The sequence below is a fragment of the Phyllobates terribilis genome, unplaced genomic scaffold (genome assembly GCF_046119375.1).
Source record: "Phyllobates terribilis strain yellow unplaced genomic scaffold, ASM4611937v1 Scaffold_11__3_contigs__length_659146591, whole genome shotgun sequence".
In the NCBI taxonomy this organism is placed as follows: domain Eukaryota; kingdom Metazoa; phylum Chordata; class Amphibia; order Anura; family Dendrobatidae; genus Phyllobates; species Phyllobates terribilis.
Window position 1 is genome coordinate 645,377,565 of NW_027362771.1, and position 27,154 is coordinate 645,404,718.

The 27,154-nt window shown below is 44.2% G+C and overlaps 1 protein-coding gene across 2 annotated transcripts in view; it reads right to left on the reverse strand.

The window, feature by feature from the left end:
• Positions 1-6,384: 6,384 nt before the first annotated feature.
• The window catches only part of NYAP1 (neuronal tyrosine phosphorylated phosphoinositide-3-kinase adaptor 1), a 32,772-nt gene continuing 12,002 nt past the window's right edge, over positions 6,385-27,154 (reverse strand). For both annotated transcript variants that reach the window (XM_073654566.1, XM_073654567.1), the window contains exons 2-8: positions 17,741-18,528; positions 13,064-13,225; positions 12,176-12,456; positions 10,986-12,080; positions 10,674-10,862; positions 9,423-9,502; positions 6,385-8,554 (exon numbers count right to left, since the gene is read on the reverse strand). In XM_073654566.1, the coding sequence (XP_073510667.1) occupies positions 8,303-8,554; positions 9,423-9,502; positions 10,674-10,862; positions 10,986-12,080; positions 12,176-12,456; positions 13,064-13,185 (2,019 nt within the window). In that variant the 5' untranslated portion in view covers positions 13,186-13,225; positions 17,741-18,528 and the 3' untranslated portion in view covers positions 6,385-8,302. The remainder of the gene's footprint in view (positions 8,555-9,422; positions 9,503-10,673; positions 10,863-10,985; positions 12,081-12,175; positions 12,457-13,063; positions 13,226-17,740; positions 18,529-27,154) is intronic.

Consider the following 27,154-nt stretch of genomic DNA (forward strand, 5'->3'; position numbering starts at 1 on the left):
TGCTGACCAGTCCCCCGTCCCTCCTCCTCCATTCTGATGCTGACCAGTCCCCCTCTCTCCTCTCCCATTTCTGATGCTGACCAGTCCCCCGTCCCTCCTCTCCCATTCTGATGCTGACCAGTCCCCCGTCCCTCCTCTCCCATTCTGATGCTGACCAGTCCCCCGTCCCTCCTCTCCCATTCTGATGCTGACCAGTCCCCTGTCCCTCCTCTCCCATTCTGATGCTGACCAGTCCCCCGTCCCTCCTCTCCCATTCTGATGCTGACCAGTCCCCCGTCCCTCCTCTCCCATTCTGATGCTGACCAGTCCCCCGTCCCTCCTCTCCCATTCTGATGCTGACCAGTCCCCCGTCCCTCCTCTCCCATTCTGATGCTGACCAGTCCCCCGTCCCTCCTCTCCCATTCTGATGCTGACCAGTCCCCCGTCCCTCCTCTCCCATTCTGATGCTGACCAGTCCCCCGTCCCTCCTCTCCCATTCTGATGCTGACCAGTCCCCCCTCTCTCCTCTCCCATTCTGATGCTGACCAGTCCCCCATCCCTCCTCTCCCATTCTGATGCTGACCAGTCCCCCGTCCCTCCTCCTCCATTCTGATGCTGACCAGTCCCCCTCTCTCCTCTCCCATTTCTGATGCTGACCAGTCCCCCGTCCCTCCTCTCCCATTCTGATGCTGACCAGTCCTGCATCATTCCCGGTCTCCCCTGCTATCTACTTCCTGATGTCCTGATTCGGGACCTGTGATGGCCTCAGCAAGTTGCCGGCCTCGGTAGTTCATCACTCTGATCAGTGATCCATTCTAATCATTTTGTGAAAACCATTTACTTGACACCGAATGACCTTTTAAACAGTCTGTATAAGATTATAGTATAGAAGAGCGTGTCCATACGGCCACAAGGTCTTCATAGATCACTCGGTCTCCTTAATTAGATCTCTCTACATCTCCATGATCAGATTATATCACTGACCTATGTGTTGTGATGGCCACACATATCAGATAAATACCCATCAATTTCAGTGTGATAAGTTATCAAATCTGTATGGGGCGTCCCGACTCTTCATCAAAAGCTCATCAGATTGAGCATGTTTGATATCAACATGCCCAATCTCTTGTTCTCCTGGGAGATAAGCTGCCGCCATATCACTGCTCGCCACGGTGACTGATATCTCGATCAGATAGTATTTAATACCACCCAGAATGTTCTGTTCTTGCAGATTACGCCTTGAACATATTGGCTTAATGTGAGAAGACTATTAAATAATGCGGGAGCTTGAACAGCTGTGTCCTCCACCCTCCCCCATCATAAAGCCCCCGCAGCGCCAGGTCCAGGTCCACCGCCTCCAGGTGCAAGAAATACAAAGGCCAGGAATTATATCTGGAAAAGTGGATTTTATTCTTTATTTCGATAACACATTCTTCTTTTTTTTTAAGCTCTTAACGTTACAGGTAATTTTCCTTCTAGAGAAACAGAAAATCATGATAAAAAAAAAATCCTGATAAAACTAAAGAAAAATATTTCTGTTCAATTTACCGACAGAGAAATTTACCACAGACACAAATATAGATATATTCAGCAAGAAGAATAGAAAAAGTAAAAAAAAAAAAAAAAAAAAACACAAACCCGGCCGGAGAAGGCTAAAATATTCAATGGGCGATGAAGGTGTGAAACCAAAATATATTAAAAAAAGGAGGAAAAAAGATTGAGATTACATTCAGAATTAAGGATTTTCTGCATCGATTCAAGGTGCTTACCAATAATTACATTCATTAATTATAGTGTGAGAAAACACAAACTATTGTGACATGAAAAGGAGCAAGAAATAAAAAATGTGTTAAAAATACAATAAAAATAAAATTCAGTAAAAAAAAAGAAAATTACAATTTCCTTCCAAAATAAATAAGAAATGTATGGAAACAAGAGCAATGAAAATATGTGTTTATATATATATATTTATATAAAAAAAAAAATATATATATATATATATATATATATATATATATATATATATATATACAGCGCCTACAAGTAGTATTCAACCTCCTGCAGATTTAGCTGGTTGACACATGCGGAATTAACTTGGCATTGTGACATTTGTACTGTAGATCAGCCTGGAAGTGGGAAATGCACTGCAGCAAATTTTGTTTTTGTTTTTTTTTTTGTTTTTTTTTTAAAACGTAAAAAGTTAATTCAGAGTGTCATTTATTATTCAACCCCTCAAACCTCAAGAATTCTGTTTGGTCCCCCTAAAGAATTAAGAAGTAGTTCAGGCACCAAGAATAATGAGCTTCACATGTGTGGATTAAAGATCTCTTTTGCCAGCCTTTTCTATTTAAGACCCTCCCCAAACTTGTGAACAGCACTCAGACATGGTCAACATGGGAAAGACAAAGGAGCATTCCAAGGCCATCAGAGACAAGATCGTGGAGGGTCACAAGGCTGGCAAGGGGTACAAAACCCTTTCCAAGGAGTTGGGCCTACCTGTCTCCACTGTTGGGAGCATCATTCGTAAGTGGAAGGCTTATGGAACTACTGTTAGCCTTCCACGGCCTGGACAGCCTTTGAAAGTGTCCTCCCGTGCCGAGGCCAGGCTTGTCCGAAGAGTCAAGGCTAACCCAAGGACAACAAGGAAGGAGCTCCGGGAAGATCTCATGGCAGTGGGGACATTGGTTTCAGTCAATACCATAAGTAACGTACTCCACCGCAATGGTCTCCGTTCCAGACGAGCCCGTAAGGTACCTTTACTTTCAAAGCGTCATGTCAAGGCTCGTCTACAGTTTGCTCATGATCACTTGGAGGACTCTGAGACAGACTGGTTCAAGGTTCTATGGTCTGATGAGACCAAGATCGAGATCTTTGGTGCCAACCACACACGTGACGTTTGGAGACTGGATGGCACTGCATACGACCCCAAGAATACCATCCCTACAGTCAAGCATGGTGGTGGCAGCATCATGCTGTGGGGCTGTTTCTCTGCCAAGGTGCCTGGCCATCTGGTCCACATCCATGGGAAGATGGATAGCACGGCCTACCTGGAGATTTTGGCCAAGAACCTCCGCTCCTCCATCAAGGATCTTAAGATAGGTCGTAATTTCATCTTCCAACAAGACAACGACCCAAAGCACACAGCCAAGAAAACCAAGGCCTGGTTCAATAGGGAAAAAGTCAAGGTGTTGGAGTGGCCTAGTCAGTCTCCTGACCTTAACCCAATTGAAAACTTGTGGAAGGAGCTCAAGAATAAAGTCCACATGAGACACCCAAAGAACCTAGATAACTTGGAGAAGATCTGCATGGAGGAGTGGGCCAAGATAACTCCACAGACCTGTGCCGGCCTGATCAGGTCTTAGAAAAGACGATTATTAGCTGTAATTGCAAACAAGGGTTATTCCACAAAATATTAAACATAGGGGTTGAATAATAATTGACCCACACTTTTATGTTTAAAATGTAATAAAATTCAACTGAGCAACATAACTTTTTGGTTTGTAAGATTTATGCTTCTGTTCATAAAACCTACTCTCGTTTGCAGTTTGAAGGCTCTAACTTATTTGCATCTTTTCAAACCAGCTAAATCTGCAGGGGGTTGAATACTACTTGTAGGCGCTGTATATATATGATAATAATAAGAAATACAAATATGTCAAATATAAAAATGCAAAAGAAATTAAAATAAATGAAATATGAAATGTTGTACATAGTAAATAGAAAAAGATTAAAATATTAAAAATGTTAATGTGTCAAATACAAAAAGAAAAATGAGAAATAAATAAAAATGAAACATTTCTACAAAGTAATATAAAAAAAAAAAAGATGAAAACGATAAAAAAATGCAAACGTGTCAAATCTAAAAAGTTAAATGCAAAACAAATAAAAATAAATGAAAAACGGAAATTTCCTACAAAATAAAATATAAACTTACAAATATAATAAAAATGCAAATGTGTCGACAATAAAATGGAAAATTTAAAAATAAATAAAAATGAAAATCCCTCTAATTTTAATACAAAATAAATAAAAAATAAAAATTTATGAAAATAAAAGAAATGCTAATGTGTCAAGTTTAAAAAAAAAAGAAGAATGCAAAATAGCCGAAAATGAATGAAAATTGACACTGCGGTTAATTTGTTAAATGCAAAATAAAATAAAAAAATAGAAAATATAATAAATGGACTTTTCCTTTAATAAATATAAGAATTAAAAAGAAATAATTTCTGAAATAAATACATGTAAAATAAAAGCGAAATATTCTGTGAGAAGCTTAAAATGCGGGAAACATTCAATGTCAGAATCAGGGGCTGAGATAACATCGGAAATAAGAAAAAAAAAGCTAAAAAATATAGACTGATTTAGAGGTGAAAAATACACAGGAAATAAATAGATCTATTAATAAATAGATGGACATTTTACCGAAAAGTTAAAAATAAGTTAAAATAAATAATTTCAGAAATGTTAAAGAAATTTCAAAAAAAATGTCAAAAGTTCTTAAAGAAATGATAAAATCTATCACGGAGAAGAGAGAATAAAGCCTCGCACGTACAGTAATGCACTTGATTCCCTTTTTTTAGTGTAAATAAATCATAAAAATGATCCGAAAAGAAGAGGAGGTGAAGAGTTAACTACGAGAATGACACCGAAGCTACAATCATTACGATCTCTTCTGCCTTCCCATGTCCTCCTATATACAAAAAATGTCTATATACACCAATAAATATCTCAAATTTCATTATTACAGTTCAGAAAAATGACCCTAGAAAGTAAATGCGGCTCTTCCGTGTCGATTGTTGGATTGCGTGGAGATTCTCCATAAAAAAAGATTAACACGTACAATTAATATTCTTGACTGTTTTTTGGATTTTTAGACTTTTAGTAACTAGTCAGCTGCTTGGTCGTGGCGGGGGGATAATTGCTGATATGTAAGATCTGTAACCACCCCTAGTGGATGAACTTGTGCTCATCCAGTTTCTTAGCTACACAATGGATTCCTTTTGGAAGATACCATTTTTCAGGGGGGGTGGAGGGAGCTAACCTACCGCTGAGTGTCCAGAACTTGACTTTGGTGACATCATGGGACACTCTGTGACATCACAGAACCAACATAACATTATAACCATTTGCTTCAACCTAGAGCACATGATGTTATAAGGAAGACCTGGAACGTGAATATGTGGCCAAGAAGAAAAAGTTGCCAAACTCCTCCAATTATTTGTGGTTCTGTATTATGAGGTGGAGAGACTCTATACCCCTGGATGGGGATTACTATGATCCCTACTATAATGATCTGAGATAAGCGGAGGCAGAATTGTCATGCCGACCTGTGATGATCTACACAGCGGGCTTGAGGCTTGGTCACCAACGGGATCTTATAGTGACCACCAGTCTACACAACCTGCACTCGAAATATGTCCTCCCTCTCTGGAGTCAGCCATATCCAGTGGCGTAGCTTGGGTTGCCAGCATCGGGGGCAAAGCAAGTATTTTGCTCCTCCTCTATGGACCATGAGCGCTCCTTGATATCCTTCCAATATTCAAGCTCCCTTAAGCCCCAAAGTACATGTATTAAGAAAATACTTTGTTTCTGTTGACTACTCATTTTCTATTGAACTATGACATTTTGTAAAAATAAATTGATATACAGTGTAATATTTGTAACTTTTTATACATCTTTGTGTTTTTATATGTAACTGATACATTTCCCTATCCCCAATCCTAACCTAAACCCTAACCCTAATTCTAGCCCTAACCCTAATTCTAGCCCTAACCCTAATTCTAGCCCTAACCCTAATTCTAGCCCTAACCCTAACTTTAGCCCTAACCCTAATTCCAGCCCTAACCCTAACTTTAGCCCTAACCCTAATTCCAGCCCTAACCCTAACTTTAGTCCTAACCCTAATTCTAGCCCTAACCCTAACTTTAGTCCTAACCCTAATTCTAGCCCTAACCCTAACTTTAGCCCTAACCCTAATTCCAGCCCTAACCCTAACTTTAGCCCTAACCCTAATTCCAGCCCTAACCCTAACTTTAGTCCTAACCCTAATTCTAGCCCTAACCCTAACTTTAGTCCTAACCCTAATTCTAGCCCTAACCCTAACTTTAGCACTAACCCTAATTCTAACCCTAACTCTAACTTTAGCCCTAACCCTAATTCCAGCCCTAACCCTAACTTTAGTCCTAACCCTAATTCTAGCCCTAACCCTAACTTTAGCCCTAACCCTAATTCTAACCCTAACTCTAACTTTAGTCCTAACCCTAATTCTAGCCCTAACCCTAACTTTAGCCCTAACCCTAATTCTAACCCTAACTCTAACTGTAGCCCTAACCCTAATTCTAGCCCTAACCCTAACTTTAGCCCTAACCCTAATTCTAGCCCTAACCCTAACTTTAGCCCTAACCCTAATTCTAGCCCTAACTCTAACTTTAGCCCTAACCCTAATTCTAGCCCTAACTCTAACTTTAGCCCTAACCCTAATTCTAGCCCTATCGAGAACAGAACATAAAAGTCACTACCCCTAGAGGGTCTATATTCTGGCAGACTCGTTTCCTTGCATGTGCCACATGTAGTGACTTTTATGCTTTCGCATTAATCTTCGATTTTTAATCGTATCAAATAAAGTTTTTGATTTTAGAGGATCTTGGAAGCCGGATTGATCTGTTCTCGTTGTGTATTACCGCTGCACTGCTGGTTCCGAGCTTTGGAATATTTAGTGGATCAGCTGACTCTTTTTTTTCTATTTTTTTTTTAATTCTAGCCCTAACCCTAATACAAGTCCTAACCCCAATTCTAGCCCTAACTATAAATCTAGCACTAACTCTTGCCCTAACACTAATTCTAACCCTAGATCTACCCTTAGCCCAAAACTATAAATCTAGCCCGAACCCTAATTCAAGCCTGCATCCTAACTCTAGCCCTATCCCTAACTCTAGCCCTATCCCTAACTCTAGCCCTATCCCTAATTCTAGCCCTAAATCTACCCCTAGCCCAAACTATAAATCTAGCCCGAACCCTAATTCAAGCCTGCATCCTAACTCTAGCCATATCCTTAATTCTAGCCCTAACCTTAACATAAGTCCTAACCCCAATTCTAGCCCTAACTCTTGCCCTAACACTAATACTAGCCCTAAATCTACCCCTAGCCCAAACTATAAATCTAGCCTGAACCCTAATTCAAGCCTGCACCCTAACTTTAGCCCTAACCCTAACTCTAGCCATATCCCTAATTCTAACCCTAACCCTAACTCTAGCCCTAACCCTAACTCTAGCCATATCCCTAATTCTAACCCTAACCCTAACTCTAGCCCTAACCCTAATTCTAGCCCTAACCCTAATTCTAACTGTAGCCCTAACCCTAACTCTAGCCCTAACCCTAACTGTAGCCCTAACCCTAACTCTAGCCATATCCCTAATTCTAACCCTAACCCTAACTCTAGCCCTAACCCTAATTCTAGCCCTAACTATACATTTTGCCCTAATTCTCACTCTAACACTAATTCTAGCCCTAACTATAACCCTAGTCCTAGCTATAAATCTAGCCCTAATCCTAAATCAAGCCTGCACCTCAACCATAACTCTAGCCCATACCTTAAGTCTAGTCCTCAGTTTAGCTGTCGATAGAATTTGGCACAAGGGGCCACCATCCTGTGGCTTCCCCCACACTACGCCACTGGCTATATCTCTTTGTGATCATGAGATCACCAAGTTCACACACTGAAATAATCATGTATGAGTGGCGACCACCATGCTCAGACGGAGAGGGTGTCACAGCCCTGTCCTCGTCCGTAGCAGTAGATAGTTAGATCTTTTAGGTTATAGGACGGCAGCTGACTACTTGTATGGACTCGCCGATTGGATTTGGATGAATTGCCCTCAGATATGTGTGGGAAATGTGAGCGGAGCCGCTCCGGGCGGACACGCGGACGGCTCAGCACAGTTCTGCCTGGTTAGCCCTTGCTGGCGAAATGACCCTACAGCCTGGAGTGACCCTAATGTTCCGGAGGGTGGGGGGCTACTTCCTATAGTAGAAAACTCAATACCAACCATTGTCGTGGTCGACAAGAACGAGGAGATTATCCCAGCTCTGGACTATCACCCTCATCATCTTTACTCTGCGCCCCCTACCACCCTCATTCGCTCGTCCAGTGTAAAATATTTCTCAGCTGTCGTAGGTACTCTGTCCCACTTTGCTGCAGATGATTGCCTTCTCCATGGCGGCAGACTATCCCCTCCCCACCATCCCCCCACACTTCCTCTCCTACCCATCTCCACCTCAGGGTTTCGGCCAGCGCCCCTGGGTATGTAGAGGGGGTGAGGATTTTCAGATGGCAGTGTCCCATAACACAGCCTGTTGCCTATGGCAAGGTGGAGTCCCCCCCTTCCGAACTTCAGACCCCCGCCTCCAGCTGGGCAGGATGGGCAGGCTTTCCTGTTTGCAGAGCCCCCTCTCCGCCCTTGGCTGACGTGACTTGATCTCGTGGCACAGAAATCTCTTCCTCTCGATCACCTCCTGTAATTTCCCATCACGCTCTTGGCCACCAGAGGGCAGAGTTGGGGTGGGGGACAAAACAGCCTGATGGAAGGAGAGAGAGGAGGTCAGGAGGTGGTGATCAGAAGCAAGGGGTAATGAGCTGATGCATGCGGGAGTGATGCTCTGCAGGGTGGTCAGGTCGTATCCATAAAGGTGTAATGCTCTGCACGGTGATTAATTTATGTGCATGCAGGAATATTGTTCTGCAAGGTGAATGATACGCATGCAGAAGTAATGCCTTGCTGTGTGAATGCAGGCGTACGGTTCCGCAGGTAGCCTCAAACATGCATGCAAGAGAAATGCTCTGCAGTGCGGCCAGCTGATACAAATTCAGAAGTAATACTCTGCAGATTAGTTGACATGCACGTGGTAATTCCCTGCAGGGATGATAAGAACGCAGGAGTAATACCCTGCAGAGCGCTGAGATAATCTGCATACAGAAGTAAAGGGCAGAGAAATGCCCTTAAAGGAAAAGAACTGACTTTAGTGAAGGTGAGAGTCTGGGCATGCAAGGGTCAGGTGAGATAATCTGCACACATGGGGAAAAGAGAAAACCAGCAAAGGAGGAGTAATGCTCTGCAGAGATGCAGAATGAGTTTTGCTCTGCAGGGAGTAAAAGGATCTTAAAGGAAATGAGGTCAGAAAACTGCACAAAGTAATCTGCATGGAGGCGTAGTGCTCTGCGGAGAAAGGAGATGATCACAATGCAGCAGTAATGCTCTGCAGAGAGGTGAGTGAACTCCATTTGGAAATAATGTTCTGCAGAGAGAGAGAATGATAAAATGATGTGATGAGTTTTGCACAATGGCGAGCTGGGCACATCTGCATGTAGTAGCAATGCTCTGCACAGAGGTGAGAGATCTGCATGCAGGAGTAATGCTCTGCAGCGTCATGATCTGATGTGCAGTACCTGATTCTGCCTGTTGGAGGATGTCTGGCGCACCCCAGAGGTGGAGGCTGAGCGGCCCAGGCGATATCCACCTCCGAAATCTGCAGGAAGGACACAGGAAAACACCATCATCAGCCATGCAGTTCTATCCACCCACCATCGGGGGCAGCAGAGCACAGAATGGTAATGATCAGAGAGACGATCGATCAGCACGATTATCATCAGATTTATCATACTAGGAGTCATATAAAGCGGGAACTACTATCAGCCATGCAGTTCTATCCACCCACCACCGGGGGCAGCAGAGCACAGAATGGTAAAGATCAGAGAGAAGATCGATCAGCACGATTATCATCAGATTTATCATACTAGGAGTCATAGAAATCAGGAAATACTATCAGCCATGCAGTTCTATCCACCCACCACCGGGGGCAGCAGAGCACAGAATGGTAAAGATCAGAGAGAAGATCGATCAGCACGATTATCATCAGATTTATCATACTAGGAGTCATATAAAGCGGGAACTACTATCAGCCGTGCAGTTCTATCCACCCACCACCGGGGGCAGCAGAGCACAGAATGGTAATGATCAGAGAGACGATCGATCAGCACGATTATCATCAGATTTATCATACTAGGCATCATATAATGCGGGAACTACTATCAGACATGCAGTTCTATCCACCCACCACCGGGGGCAGCAGAGCACAGAATGGTAATGATCAGAGAGAAGATCGATCAGCACGATTATCATCAGATTTATCATACCAGACGTCATATAAAGCGGGAACTACTATCAGCCGTGCAGTTCTATCCACCCACCACCAAGGGCAGCAGAGCACAGAATGGTAATGATCAGAGAGAAGATCGATCAGCACGATTATCATCAGATTTATCATACTAGACGTCATATAAAGCGGGAATTACTATCAGACATGCAGTTCTATCCACCCACCACCGGGGGCAGCAGAGCACAGAATGGTAATGATCAGAGAGAAGATCGATCGGCACGATTATAATCAGATTTATCATACTAGGCATCATATAAAGCGGGAACTACTATCAGCCGTGCAGTTCTGTCCACCCACCACCGGGGGCAGCAGAGCACAGAATGGTAATGATCAGAGAGATGATTGATCAGCATGATTGCCATGAGATTTATTATACATCAGACTGGTATCCACCATTAGCACACGGGATGCCAAGTGTGGAGGTACCATAGTAAGAGCTGTAGGTTCAGTATGAAATCTATGTGATAGTTTGGGGATGTACCTGTACTCCTATGACATGCTGGAAATGTTTGACATGGCACTGGAAGACCGGTCCTTCCCACCCCACGAGCAAGGGAACTATCCAAGCTTTGTTGGCTCCGAACAGGGATCCCGGACACAGCTGTTCCATGACTGGTCTTTTCTGCTCTTCCTGGATTTCCGTTCCAAACACGGGGCACGTCGGTCAATGCTGGGAAGAGGAAGAAAGTTACAATTACATTAGTTGTCTACACGGTGGCACATGAGCTCCGTGCTGGCACAGTCCAGACCATACACAGCTGGCAGGTAGACAATGCCACACAAGTTGACTTACGTTCCCCGAGTTGGCTCCGTCGGCCACATGACATCCTTCTCTGTAATTCATATACAGACCCAGGCCTCTCCTCTTCTGCTGCACCAGCTCCGCCACCTACACGATTATCTGAAGCCTGAAGAACTGGTGTTCTTGAGCCCTTTATGCTGGTCTCGTATGCTGGTGGTCTCTTGCCCGTAGGGTACGTCCAGATGGCTGGAGAAGCCTGCTCCCCTTGGACCTGATGGAGATGTGCTGAAGGAGGTCGACTTGGGAGTTGAGTGCCCGCCACACGGGATGTTGGGCAGATAAGACCAGCCAAGACTGAGATCTCCCTCTCCGTTTTCTCCTCAACCTGTGAGGCTGGTAAGAGAGAATGTGTCACCTTGACGGAAGAGTACACCATGGTATAAGAAAGGGCTTTGTCCCGATTATGTCCATGGGGAATAGGTAACATCGATGCCCCTTTTTCCTGTGAAAATGTCGACCCTCTTGGGGTTTCAGACTCTGGTCTGCGCTGGGCAGAGGTCTGTGGGGGCAATGGTGTTGAGTGACTGCGGGCACGACCAGATGGAGGGAGATGAACTGACGATGAGGAAGCTGCACTTGGCATCTCCTTGTGAGGAATCGGCAGCTTAGATGATGAGGCTGACTGTGAAGGCTTTGTGACCTTTTGGCCCTTTCCAGATGGTGCCCCTAGAAGAGGAGGTCGATGCTGTAGAAGGTTAGGAAAAGGTGGAGGGATGTCAACCTCCGGAGTTCTAGGTGGTGGAAGTCGGCGACGTTGAGGATGTCGTAGATGGGATGGATGCTCTTCATGAAGAGGGTATTTCATTTCCTCATAAATTGCCTCTTCTTCACCATCTGACTCTTCCTCGGGTGGGGCTGGGGTGGGTGGGGGTGGGGGCCTTCTTGACGCATTGCCTACCATCTCAATGTAGACAGGTTCCTCTGGGGACGGTGAAGATGCACGTGTGCTGGAAGTGAGTATAGCAGATGTTGAGGCAGGTCGGTTCGCATAGGCTTCATCAAAGGAGGCAGAGAGATGTGTATGGGGGCTGCGTTGTGGCTTCTGTGGGGGCATCCGGCGAGAGTCAGAGGCACTTTTTAGAGACCCTGTAAAACAAAAATAAGAGTTTGACCGTTGGTGTGAAAGATGGACTGAGTTATTCCTATGACCAGTAGTTGGGGTCCCATGGTGCCCTTCTCACCTTCCTTCCTGATCCTACGTTCCTCTGCTGTCCTTCCCTCTCCACCAAGGCTGAGTTTTGTGCTGGGGTTTCTCTTAGGTTTAGCAGGGGGTCTCCTCCCTGGAGGACCCCCTTCATTTCCACTATCCTCTGGTGCACTGCCTACTGAGTGACAGGAAAGAGACCGAGGAGCCATAGCACTTGCACATGGGAGAGGGGCCCGCTCCTGAGAGGCTGGCATGGTCATGAAACCCATACGGAAGTGGCGACGGAATGAAGCCATGTCCCGAACTTTTCCCGAGCTATAGAAAGAAAGACACGCAGGGTACAGGACTGTCCATTTATTATGCCTTGCTTCTGCTCTTTTTGTGCATATATTTGTGTTTCTTCAGATACTTTGTTATACCATACCTGATGAAGAGACCTAAGAAGTCTCGAAAGCTTGCTTTGTAGCATCATTTATTTTAATTATTATTTTGTTTCTTTCCACTGAGAGCAAACTTTTTTCAACTGGCTAACACGATACCAAACCTTTTTTTTTTCTTTTAACAGGATTGTCAAAGATGTCTTATAAAGATATAATATTGCTTTCCACCCATATTACTATACTGATGGTGTATAAATGCTGGTAGCATTGTAGGTACAATTAGAGGCCCTGCCTGCACCTGCGGGGTTACCTGATGATTCCATGACTGTGGTTGATTAATCACCAGATGGAAACTACATAACCAACCATTTATAACCGAAAAAGTCCAACATGTCTGGCCTCATGTCTAGTGAAGATTAGAGTGACTTCGTCAGCAACCACCAAATAACCCTGAGCAGGCCTCGACTAGGCTAATGTATTCATCAGCGCAATGTCCCAACCGGTGCCCATCACCAAGTGTGCCCTTCACACCACATCTCTACCTTTTCTTAGGTTCCTCCTCCTTCTGTCTCCACTCCACCCGACTCTTCCTGTACAGCAGATTCATGGCTCCAGCCTTTTCTATCCCAAGAAATGTCACAGTGTCAGAGGAGCTGGGGGTCATCTTCTGGAGACCGACCTTTAGACCCCGCTGAGGGTGGAGACTGTGTGAGGCAATGTAGAATATGTCAATATGAGGAAAACATGGTGAAGAAGAAAAGAGCCACGACCAGCTCATGGGTGGGGTGTGATATACTATGGTGTTGACCCCATTTTGGGCCCAATAGAATTTGAATTGTGACCTCTTGCATCTAAAGATATTTAAATAACTGCAAAGTCAGGTGAGCATGTTGTCTATGAATTCCAGATGTCCCATACATAATCACACTTAGCTCGTGTTTTCTTAATGAGAAGGGAAAAATCTGCTACCAGGTACCTTAGCCCCTCCAGATTCCTCTGTCCCCCCTGATTGCTCTGTTCCCTCAAGACTCTTGTCCCCTCCAGAATGCTCATTCTCATCCACCTTTCTCTACACTCCTGTCTTCTCCACACCTTTCTTTCCCTTCCAGACTTTTCAGTCCCCTTCTCCAGACTCCTCCATCAACCTTCATCCCCTCCAGACTCTTATGTCTCCTGCAGACTTCTCTGTCTTCCTCCACACCCTTCTGTCCCTTCCAGACTTTTCATTCCCCTACTCCAGACTCCTCCTTCAACCTTCATCCCCTCCAGACTCTTATGTCTCCTCCAGACTTCTGTCTCCCTCCACACCTTTCTGTCCCTTGCAGACTTTTCATTCCCCTACTCCAGACTCCACCTTCAACCTTCATCCCCTCCAGACTCTTATGTCTCCTCCAGACTTCTCTGTCTCCCTCCACACCCTTCTGTCCCTTCCAGACTTTTCAGTCCCCTTCTCATGACTCCTCCATCAACCTTCATCCCCTCCAGACTCTTATGTCTCCTCCAGACTTCTCTGTCTCTCTCCACACCTTTCTGTCCCTTCCAGACTTTTCAGTTCCCTACTCCAGACTCCTCCTTCAACCTTCATCCCCTCCAGACTCTTATGTCTCCTCCAGACTTCTCTGTCTCACTCCACACCCTTCTGTCCCTTCCAGACTTTTCAGTCCACTTCTCCAGACTCCTCCATCAACCTTCATCCCCTCCAGACTCATGTCTCCTCCAGACCTCTGTCTCCCTCCACACCTTTCTGTCCCTTGCAGACTTTTCAGTCCCCTACTCCAGACTCCACCTTCAACCTTCATCCCCTCCAGACTCTTATGTCTCCTCCAGACTTCTCTGTCTCTCTCCACACCTTTCTGTCCCTTCCAGACTTTTCAGTTCCCTACTCCAGACTCCTCCTTCAACCTTCATCCCCTCCAGACTCTGTCTCCTCCAGACTTCTCTGTCTTCCTCCACACCCTTCTGTCCCTTCCAGACTTTTCAGTCCCCTTCTCCTGACTCCTCCATCAACCTTCATCCCCTCCAGACTCTTATGTCTCCTCCAGACTTCTCTGTCTCACTCCACACCCTTCTATCTCTTCCAGACTTTTCAGTCCACTTCTTCAGACTCGTACATCAACCTTCATCCCCTCCAGACTCTTATGTCTCCTCCAGACTTCTCTGTGTCACTCCACACCCTTCTGTCCCTTCCAGACTTTTCATTCCCCTACTCCAGACTCCTCTTTCAACCTTCATCCCCTCCAGACTCTTATGTCTCCTCCAGACTTCTCTGTCTTCCTCCACACCCTTCTGTCCCTTCAAAACTTTTCAGTCCCCTTTTCCAGACTTCTCCATCAACCTTCATCCCCTCCAGACTCTTATGTCTCCTCCAGACTTCTCTGTCTCCCTCCACACCTTTCTGTCCCTTGCACACTTTTCAGTTCCCTACTCCAGACTCCTCCATCAACCTTCATCCCCTCCAGACTGTTATGTCTCCTCCAGACTTCTCTGTCTCCCTCCACACCTTTCTGTCCCTTGCAGACTTTTCAGTCCCCTACTCCAGACTCCTCCTTCAACCTTCATCCCCTCCAGACTCTTATGTCTCCTCCAGACTTCTCTGTCTCACTCCACACCCTTCTGTCCCTTCCAGACTTTTCAGTCCCCTACTCCAGACTCCTCCTTCAACCTTCATCCCCTCCAGACTCTTATGTCTCCTCCAGACTTCTCTGTCTTCCTCCACACCCTTCTATCCCTTCCAGACTTTTCAGTCCCCTACTCCAGACTCCTCCATCAACCTTCATCCCCTCCAGACTCTTATGTCTCCTCCAGACTTCTCTGTCTCACTCCACACCCTTCTGTCCCTTCCAGACTTTTCAGCTCCTTACTCCAGACTCCTCCATCAACCTTCATCCCCCCCAGACTCTTATGTCTCCTCCAGACTTCTCTGTCTTCCTCCACACCCTTCTGTCCCTTGCAGACTTTTCATTCTCGTCCTCTACACTCTTTTGTCCCATCCAGAGTTCAGTTTCCTACTACGGACCCCTCTGTCCTCCTGCAGGTGCTGCTGTTTTCTCCAGAATCCACTGTCTCCTTCACACTCTGCTTTTTTTAAAACTTCATCCTCTTGCATACTCCTCTGTCTCCTTCAAATTTCTGTTTCCTCCAGGCCCCTTTGACCCCATCAGATTAATCTGCCTCCTCTCCATACCTCTCATTCCCACTCCAAACTACTATGATCCCCTCCAGACATTTCAATCCCAGTCCAAACTATTCTATTCCCCCTCTAGGCTACTTTGTTCCCTTCCAGTCGGCTACACTGTCTCCCCTAGCCCTCTCTATCCCCATCCAGGCCACCCAGTTCCCCTTCAGGTCACTCTTTCCCCTCTAGGTCATTCTGGCCCCCTACAGACCAGTGTTTCCCCTCCAGGCCACTGTTCCCCTTCAGACCATCTATCTCCTTCCAAACCACTATGTAGCCCTCCAGATCTCTCTGTCTCCTCTATATTTCCTTTTCCCCGACAGACTCGTATGTCCTTCCAATCCCTCTGTCATGCTCCAGACACATTTGTCCCCTCCAGAACTGTTTCCTCCACCAGACCCTTCTATCCTCTCCACATGCCTATCTCCCTCAGACTTCTTTGTCCTTCTCTAGACCTCCATCCTCCTCTATATACCTCTGCCCCCTTCAAATTTCTGTCCCCTAGACTCCTCTGTCTTTTTCCATCCTCCTCTGTTTCTGCAGACTCCTCTGCTCTCCTCCAGATCCTTTGTGCTCTCCAGACTCCTTTGTCCTCTTCCAGACTCCTCTGTCATCTTGACAACACCGCTGTGCTCCTCCAGACTCCTCTGTCCTTTTCCAAATTCCCCAGTCCCCTAAAGACCACTCTTTCCTCCTCTAGATGCGGCTGTCCACTCCAGAATTCATTGTCTCCTCTAGACTTTTCTTCTCCCCTAGACTCCTTTGCCCTCTTGCAGACTCGCTCTGTTCCCTTCCCACTCCTGTTTCTCCAGGCCCATCAATCTAGCTCCAAAGCCCTCTGTCCCACTCCAGACCCTTCTATCTCGCTCTGGGTCCCTCTGCCTTGCTCCAGACTCTTCTGTCTCGCTCTGGGTCCCTCTGCCTTACTCCAGACCCTTCTGTCTCGCTCTGGGTCCCTCTGCCTTACTCCAGACCCTTCTGTCTCGCTCTGGGTCCCTCTGCCTTACTCCAGACCCTTCTGTCTCGCTCTGGGTCCCTCTGCCTTACTCCAGACCCTTCTGTCTCGCTCTGGGTCCCTCTGCCTTACTCCAGACCCTTCTATCTCGCTCTGGGTCCATCTGCCTTACTCCAGACCCTTCTGTCTCGCTCTGGGTCCCTCTGCCTTACTCCAGACCCTTCTGTCTCGCTCTGGGTCCCTCTGCCTTACTCCAGACCCTTCTATCTCGCTCTGGGTCCATCTGCCTTACTCCAGACCCTTCTGTCTCGCTCTGGGTCCCTCTGCCTTACTCCAGACCCTTCTGTCTCGCTCTGGGTCCCTCTGCCTTACTCCAGACCCTTCTATCTCGCTCTGGGTCCCTCTGCCTTGCTCCAGACTCTTCTGGCAATGATTCAACTCCAATGAGAATAGAAGGTTGGGCATGCAGAACCTTCTGTCCACTAACATCTGCAGTCAGAGGTGAGTCTGAACACCTCCATACACATTAGATGGTTGGCCATTCCGACTGAAGTCAATAGGTTCTGCTGATGTTAATCTCAAGATAATGGGCATCTTCAGTGTATGATCTTTAGCCTTCCAGTTGACCCTCCTGGAGCTGTAGCAATGTCATAATGTATGTATGTGGTCAATGATGCCAGAATTGTAATAATTAAAGGGGTTGTCCATTTTTAAAAAAAATCCTCTTGTGTGCTGAACTTATTCAGTAAATATCTACAACCAATATACTTATATTAAAAAAGCTTGCAAGTGCCGCCCATGTGTCTCAGCAGCACCACTTTGGGTTTGTTTTTGGGAGTCTCTAGTTTTACATCATATGTGATGTGTGTGAAGGGGGCTGGCTGATTGACTAATTTCAATAGATAAGTCAAACCCCTTCTCCGTCTTCTCTAATTTCAATAGCTTAAGTCTTGGCATTGGCGGTGACAGAAGAGGTGTCTGGCTTAGCTACAGAAATGAGTCTATCAGCCAACCCCCGGGCACCTTTCTTAATAGCGTGTAATAAGATTAGATACCTTATAAATGATCACCATGTCTTCTATACCCTACCTTGGGGTGTCTCACTTCGGTATGTTCATCCCACAGCCATGTCTTTTCGATCTTGCATGTGGGTCAAGTTAAATAAACTGACCTCACGTTGTCTACAATGACTGTCTAGAGAAGATCATGCGGGAATCCGTTCCTGTCCCAAGTCAGGAATCAATCCATAAAGTCTGTTCTGAAAACCTCTTCACCAACGTTTCGAAGCCTCCGTCCTACATTTCACAGTTGGGGCAGGAAGCTTCCTCTTCCTATGAAGACGTCACCAGTTTCGCATGAATATGAAAGTTGACCATACAGAGACGTTATTTGGCATGCATCTCCTCCACTCGAACACTGTCTCAAAGGATGGAGACAAAATATAATATACGGGTAGTGAATAATCTACACTGGAAGATGGTCCATCGGCAAAAGTCATCTACAAAACCTCCAACATGATTTGACCACGGAAAGAAAGTTGGGTTACTACTAGCTATTTTACGGGAAAAATAGGAAGAATATGTACAGAGCGTAAATCTTAACTCGTCAGTGTATACGTCTTGTCTTCAGAATAAGGAAGAACTCAATCCTGACTCAAGTCAGTGGTGGATGATGTCTTGGCCGCCAAAGGTACGCTGATGAACAGCCCATAGGTAGGTCATACAAACTGCTTCAACACAGAGAAGACGTCCTGAACGTGCTGTTGCCTCTACTTTTTCCCGTAGTAAGGTCATCACAAAGAAACAACGAGAGTCAAGATTTTGGGCGGAAATTTGCTCACAGAAGAAGGAGACTGGAAGACATCTTCACAGATAGTTCTGTAGAAGAAAACAAAATAGGTATCTTGGAGCATCAAGTTCTTTTTGGCTGTGGTTCCTACCATTGGTTCATAACTCCCAAACGTCTACAAACCAAAAGGCTTCACTAAAGGGTAAAAACAGCAATGTCTGTGTAGAAAATAGCTGACAGAGAAACAATAGAAAACAGACGAGATGTAGTAACCAGGGCTGTGGAGTCTGAGTCCTGGAGTCGGAGCCCGTTTTGGTGGAGTCGGTATAAAATGGACCAACTCCGACTCCTAAAATATATAATAAATTGGGTGCAGTCGTTCAATGCAGTTTGTGGGCAATATTTTTTCATAAAAATTTGGGAAAGTTCTGAAATGTCCTATAAATGTCCGTCCCATTCCTGATCTCAGGGTCTGGACTTTTAGCTGAGATGAATCTGTGGTACAGTAAATTTATCACTTACACATCAGCCGTGTATGAGGGAGTCGGAGTCGTGGAGTCGGTGTCATGGAAATTGAGGAGTCGGAGGTTTGGCTTATCGACTCCACAGCCCTGGTAGTAAGAGCGAAGATGCAATAACAAAGGAAGAAAGTATAAATGAAGATGTAGCATCAGCAAAGGTGAAGTAAGAGAGAGCAAAGGTAGTAACAAAAAGAATTAACAGTGTAGATGTAGTAACAGAGGAAAGTTGTAAAGGCAAAGATGTAGTAAAAGAGAAAACAGTAAGAGGCAAGAGAGGTAGTGACAGAGAAAGGTAGAAACAGAGACGATATAGTAACAGAGACGATATAGTAACAGAGACGATATAGTAACAGAGATGATATAGTAACAGAGAAAGGTAGTAACAGAGACGATATAGTAACAGAGACGATATAGTAACAGAGAAAGGTAGTAACAGAGACGATATAGTAACAGAGACGATATAGTAACAGAGACGATATAGTAACAGAGAAAGGTAGTAACAGAGACGATATAGTAACAGAGACGATATAGTAACAGAGACGATATAGTAACAGAGAAAGGTAGTAACAGAGACGATATAGTAACAGAGACGATATAGTAACAGAGACGATATAGTAACAGAGAAAGGTAGTAACAGAGACGATATAGTAACAGAGACGATATAGCAACAGAGACGATATAGTAACAGAGAAAGGTAGTAACAGAGACGATATAGTAACAGAGACGATATAGCAACAGAGACGATATAGTAACAGAGAAAGGTAGTAACAGACAATATAGTAACAGACGATATAGTAACAGAGAAAGGTAGTAACAGAGACGATATAGTAACAGAGACGATATAGTAACAGAGACGATATAGTAACAGAGAAAGGTAGTAACAGAGACGATATAGTAACAGAGACTATATAGTATCAGACGATATAGTAACAGAGACGATATAGTAACAGAGACAATATAGTAACAGAGACAATATAGTAACAGAGAAAGGTAGTAACAGAGACGATATAGTAACAGAGACAATATAGTAACAGAGACGATATAGTAACAGACGATATAGTAACAGAGAAAGGTAGTAACAGAGACGATATAGTAACAGAGACGATATAGTAACAGAGACGATATAGTAACAGAGACGATATAGTAACAGAGACGATATAGTAACAGAGAAAGGTAGTAACAGAGACGATATAGTAACAGAGACGATATAGTAACAGAGACGATATAGTAACAGAGAAAGGTAGTAACAGACAATATAGTAACAGACGATATAGTAACAGAGAAAGGTAGTAACAGAGACGATATAGTAACAGAGACGATATAGCAACAGAGACGATATAGTAACAGAGAAAGGTAGTAACAGAGACGATATAGTAACAGAGACGATATAGCAACAGAGACGATATAGTAACAGAGAAAGGTAGTAACAGACAATATAGTAACAGACGATATAGTAACAGAGAAAGGTAGTAACAGAGACGATATAGTAACAGAGACGATATAGTAACAGAGACGATATAGTAACAGAGAAAGGTAGTAACAGAGACGATATAGTAACAGAGACTATATAGTATCAGACGATATAGTAACAGAGACGATATAGTAACAGAGACAATATAGTAACAGAGACAATATAGTAACAGAGAAAGGTAGTAACAGAGACGATATAGTAACAGAGACAATATAGTAACAGAGACGATATAGTAACAGACGATATAGTAACAGAGAAAGGTAGTAACAGAGACGATATAGTAACAGAGACGATATAGTAACAGAGACGATATAGTAACAGAGACGATATAGTAACAAAGAAAGGTAGTAACAGAGACGATATAGTAACAGAGAAAGGTAGTAACAGAGAAAGGTAGTAACAGAGACAATATAGTAACAGAGACGATATAGTAACAGAGACGATATAGTAACAGAGACGATATAGTAACAGAGAAAGGTAGTAACAGAGACGATATAGTAACAAAGAAAGGTAGTAACAGAGACGATATAGTAACAGAGACGATATAGTAACAGAGACGATATAGTAACAGAGACGATATAGTAACAGAGACGATATAGTAACAGACGATATAGTAACAGAGAAAGGTAGTAACAGACAATATAGTAACAGAGACGATATAGTAACAGAGACGATATAGTAACAGAGACGATATAGTAACAGAGACGATATAGTAACAGAGACGATATAGTAACAGAGACGATATAGTAACAGAGAAAGGTAGTAACAGACAATATAGTAACAGAGACGATATAGTAACAGAGACGATATAGTAACAGAGAAAGGTAGTAACAGACAATATAGTAACAGAGACAATATAGTAACAGAGACGATATAGTAACAGAGACGATATAGTAACAGAGACGATATAGTAACAGAGAAAGGTAGTAACAGACAATATAGTAACAGAGACGATATAGTAACAGAGACGATATAGTAACAGAGACGATATAGTAACAGAGACGACATAGTAACAGAGACGATATAGTAACAGAGACGTTATAGCAACAGAGACGATATAGTAACAGAGAAAGGTATTAACAGAGAAGATGTAGTAACAGAGAGGAAAGGCAATAAAAGCAAGGAAAGGTATTATCAGAGAAGAAAGTAGCAGGGAAAGTAGTAAAAGAATGGTGAGGTAGCAACAAAGGGAAAGGAAGTAGTGGAAAGAAGAGGTAGTAATAAGGAGAAGAGTAGTAGCAGGAAAAATGTATCAGGGAGGTGAGGTAGTAATACAGAGGATAGATAGTAACAGAAACTAGAAATAGTCATAGTCAGGAAAGACAGTAATAGGAAGTAAAGTAGAGGTAGTAACAAAAAGTACAGGTAGTTAGAGAGAGAAGAAGTAGCAGGAAATAGACAATAGAGAGGAGAGGATGTAACATAGAGAAGAGGTAAGAGCAAAGAAGAGAGGTAATAACAGAAAGAAGAGATGACAAATAATAGCACGGATAGATAGGGATGAGAGATAGTAAAAGCAATATGAAGTAGTAACAAAGAACAGAGAAAGTAACAGAAAGAAGAGGTAGTAGAAGGGAGATGACACACCAAATAAGTGATAGTAACAGAAAGTAGTAAAGGAAAAAATTAATAACAAAAAAGAGGAGTACTAACAGTGAGGAGAGGTAGTAACAAAGAGGAGAGAGTGTCAAGGAGCAGAAGAAGTGACAGAGAGGAGAGGTAGTAACAGAGAGAAGTGACAGAGAGGAGAGGTAGTAACAGAGAGAAGTAACAAAGAGGAGAGGTAGTAACAGAGAGAAGTGACAGAGAGGAGAGGTAGTAACAGAGAGAAGTAACAAAGAGGAGAGGTAGTAACAGAGAGAAGTGACAGAGAGGAGAGGTAGTAACAGAGAGAAGTGACAGAGAGGAGAGGTAGTAACAGAGAGAAGTGACAGAGAGGAGAGGTAGTAACAGAGAGAAGTGACAGAGAGGAGAGGTAGTAACAGAGAGAAGTAACAGAGAGGAGAGGTAGTAACAGAGAGAAGTAACAAAGAGGAGAGGTAGTAACAGAGAGAAGTGACAGAGAGGAGAGGTAGTAACAGAGAGAAGTGACAGAGAGGAGAGGTAGTAACAGAGAGAAGTGACAGAGAGGAGAGATAGTAACAGAGAGAAGTGACAGAGAGGAGAGGTAGTAACAGAGAGAAGTGACAGAGAGGAGAGGTAGTAACAGAGAGAAGTGACAGAGAGGAGAGGTAGTAACAGAGAGAAGTGACAGAGAGGAGAGGTAGTAACAGAGAGAAGTAACAAAGAGGAGAGGTAATAACAGAGAGAAGTAACAGAGAGGAGAGGTAGTAACAGAGAGAAGTAACAGAGAGGAGAGGTAGTAACAGAGAAGTAACAAAGAGGAGAGGTAGTAACAGAGAGAAGTGACAGAGAGGAGAGGTAGTAACAGAGAGAAGTGACAGAGAGGAGAGGAAGTAACAGAGAGAAGTGACAGAGAGGAGAGGTAGTAACAGAGAGAAGTAACAGAGCAGAGGTAGTAACAGAGAGAAGTGACAGAGAGGAGAGGTAGTAACAGAGAGAAGTGACAGAGAGGAGAGGTAGTAACAGAGAGAAGTGACAAAGAGGAGAGGTAGTAACAGAGAGAAGTGACAGAGAGGAGAGGTAGTAACAGAGAGAAGTAACAGAGAGGAGAGGTAGTAACAGAGAGAAGTAACAGAGAGGAGAGGTAGTAACAGAGAGAAGTGACAGAGAGGAGAGGTAGTAACAGAGAGAAGTGACAGAGAGGAGAGGTAGTAACAGAGAGAAGTGACAGAGAGGAGAGGTAGTAACAGAGAAGTGACAGAGAGGAGAGGTAGTAACAGAGAGAAGTGACAGAGAGGAGAGATAGTAACAGAGAGAAGTGACAGAGAGGAGAGGTAGTAACAGAGAGAAGTGACAGAGAGGAGAGGTAGTAACAGAGAGAAGTGACAGAGAGGAGAGGTAGTAACAGAGAGAAGTAACAAAGAGGAGAGGTAGTAACAGAGAGAAGTGACAGAGAGGAGAGGTAGTAACAGAGAGAAGTAACAGAGAGGAGAGGTAGTAACAGAGAGAAGTGACAGAGAGGAGAGGTAGTAACAGAGAGAAGTAACAGAGAGGAGAGGTAGTAACAGAGAGAAGTGACAGAGAGGAGAGGTAGTAACAGAGAGAAGTAACAGAGAGGAGAGGTAGTAACAGAGAGAAGTAACAAAGAGGAGAGGTAGTAACAGAGAGAAGTGACAGAGAGGAGAGGTAGTAACAGAGAGAAGTAACAGAGAGGAGAGGTAGTAACAGAGAGAAATAACAAAGAGGAGAGGTAGTAACAGAGAAAAGTAACAGAGAGGAGAGGTAGTAACAGAGAGAAGTAACAGAGAGGAGAGGTAGTAACAGAGAGAAGTGACAGAGAGGAGAGGTAGTAACAGAAAAGTAACAAAGAGGAGAGGTAGTAACAGAGAGAAGTAACAAAGAGGAGAGGTAGTAACAGAGAGAAGTGACAGAGAGGAGAGGTAGTAACAGAGAGAAGTGACAGAGAGGAGAGGTAGTAACAGAGAGAAGTGACAGAGAGGAGAGGTAGTAACAGAGAGAAGTGACAGAGAGGAGAGGTAGTAACAGAGAGAAGTAACAGAGAGGAGAGGTAGTAGCAGAGAGAAGTGACAGAGAGGAGAGGTAGTAACAGAGAAGTAACAGAGAGGAGAGGTAGTAACAGAGAGAAGTAACAGAAAGGAGAGGAGAGGTAGTAACAGAGAGAAGTGACAGAGAGGAGAGGTAGTAACAGAGAGAAGTGACAGAGAGGAGAGGTAGTAACAGAGAAGTAACAAAGAGGAGAGGTAGTAACAGAGAGAAGTAACAAAGAGGAGAGGTAGTAACAGAGAGAAGTGACAGAGAGGAGAGGTAGTAACAGAGAGAAGTGACAGAGAGGAGAGGTAGTAACAGAGAGAAGTGACAGAGAGGAGAGGTAGTAACAGAGAGAAGTGACAGAGAGGAGAGGTAGTAACAGAGAGAAGTAACAGAGAGGAGAGGTAGTAACAGAGAGAAGTAACAGGAGAGGTAGTAAAGAGAAATAACAAAGAGGAGAGGTAGTAACAGAGAAAAGTAACAGAGAGGAGAGGTAGTAACAGAGAGAAGTAACAGAGAGGAGAGGTAGTAACAGAGAGAAGTGACAGAGAGGAGAGGTAGTAACAGAGAAGTAACAAAGAGGAGAGGTAGTAACAGAGAGAAGTAACAGGAGAGGTAGTAACAGAGAGAAATAACAAAGAGGAGAGGTAGTAACAGAGAGAAGTAACAAAGAGGAGAGGTAGTAACAGAGAGAAGTGACAGAGAGGAGAGGTAGTAACAGAGAGAAGTGACAGAGAGGAGAGGTAGTAACAGAGAGAAGTGACAGAGAGGAGAGGTAGTAACAGAGAGAAGTAACAGAGAGGAGAGGTAGTAACAGAGAGAAGTGACAGAGAGGAGAGGTAGTAACAGAGAAGTAACAGAGAGGAGAGGTAGTAACAGAGAGAAGTAACAGAGAGGAGAGGTAGTAACAGAGAGAAGTAACAGAGAGGAGAGGTAGTAACAGAGAGAAGTGACAGAGAGGAGAGGTAGTAACAGAGAGAAGTGACAGAGAGGAGAGGTAGTAACAGAGAAGTAACAAAGAGGAGAGGTAGTAACAGAGAGAAGTAACAAAGAGGAGAGGTAGTAACAGAGAGAAGTGACAGAGAGGAGAGGTAGTAACAGAGAGAAGTGACAGAGAGGAGAGGTAGTAACAGAGAGAAGTGACAGAGAGGAGAGGTAGTAACAGAGAGAAGTGACAGAGAGGAGAGGTAGTAACAGAGAGAAGTGACAGAGAGGAGAGGTAGTAGAGAGAAGTGACAGAGAGGAGAGGTAGTAACAGAGAGAAGTGACAGAGAGGAGAGGTAGTAACAGAGAGAAGTGACAGAGAGGAGAGGTAGTAACAGAGAGAAGTGACAGAGAGGAGAGGTAGTAACAAGGAGGAGAGCTAAATAGAAAGGTAAAAAACAGAATGAAGAAGCAGGATGAAATATTGTAGGAAAGACTGAAAAATGTAGACGAGTGGACAGAAGAATGGAACAAGGAAGCGTGGAAGAAAACTGGAGAATGAAGGAAACAGAGAAATGTAAGTAGAGTCCAGGAAAGGATGAAAGAAACATAGAAAAGTGGAAGGAAGGTGAGAAAAAAATAAGAAATGTGGATGGAATAAGGGAGATTGGAAGAGAACTAAAAGAGTAACATCTAAAAAAGAAATATAGGAGTGCGGAAGAAAGAGAAAAAATAAGATCGAAAGGAGGAAAGGAAAAATATAGAAATGAGAAAGAAAAGAGGAAGAAATACAGACCTGTCAAAAGAAGTAATATAAGGCTATGTTCACACATCATGTTTTCTTCAGCGTTTCTTATGCATTTTTTATGCAAATTTTGAGCTGCGTTTGGCAGTACCAGCAAAGGCTATGAGATTCCAGAATTCTTAGTTCACACATCATAGTTTTTTTTTGTTCAGGATTTTGCGACTTGCGTATTTTTTTGCAAAATAGAGCATGTCACTTCTTTCAACGTTTTTTCAGCGTTTTTCACCCATTGGAAGTAACGGATAGTGAAAAAACGCTGAAAAAATCGCCTAGTGTGAACATAGCTAACAGGTTTTGCTGCATTTTTAGTGAAAATAAGCAACTACAGCAGTATGTGAAACTCATTTATTCTTGTGATTTTACCATCTTGTCTTGTCTGAGATGGTTCTTTGTATTAGGACAGTGTAATTAAATTAGTGATGTGTACAGTGTAAACATTGGCTGAGCTAGGTGTGAGATTGAACAATCAATACCTGTGACCCAGGCAGGTGTGAAATTGAACAATGCCCTGAGCAACTCAATGGCAGACCCCATAGTGTGAAAGTAAATAGTGTCCCACAAACTCAATGTCTTAAGGCCCCGTCACACTTAGCGACGCTGCAGCGATCCCGACAACGATACGACCTGTCAGGGATCATTGCTGCATCGCTATGTGGTCGCTGGTGAGCTGTCAAACAGGCAGGCTCACCAACGATCAGGGGAGCAGCGACATCATGGAAAGAATCTTTCCACGATGTCCTGCTCCTGGTTACCAGCCTGCTGAAGCAGGAGCAGGCTGGTAACCATGGTAAACATCGGGTTACTAGGGGCACACGCGCGCTTAGTAACCCGCTGTTTATCATGGTTACCACTCTGCTACGGTGAGCGGGAGGTTACCGCTCACTTTAGCAGGCTCGTAACCATGATAAACAACGGGTTACTAGGTGCTTGTGTGCCCCTAGTAACCCGATGTTTACCATGGTTACCAGCCTGATCGCTGCTCCCGCTGGTCACACACAGCGATGTGTGCTGACCACCGGGAGGGCAAGGACCAAAAAATGGTCCAGGACACTTTGCAGCGATCAGCGACCTCACAGCAGGGGCCTGATCGCTGCAAAGTGTCACACACAGCGACATCGCTGGTGAGGTCGCTGTTGCGTCACCAAAACCGTGACACAGCAGCGATCTCGCTATGTGAGACGGGGGCTTTAGGTAAACTATTCCTGAACAATTCACCTCCCCCACTGTACATGTGTAATTCTGCTTAATATGGTGTCACATATGTCTTTCATTGGTGATCTGTGTTCATGCTTCTGTGGTGGAAGCAAACCGGAACTTTGGCTATGTTCACACATCACGTTTTCTTCAGTGGTTTTTTTGTGCATAAACCAGAATGAGGTTTT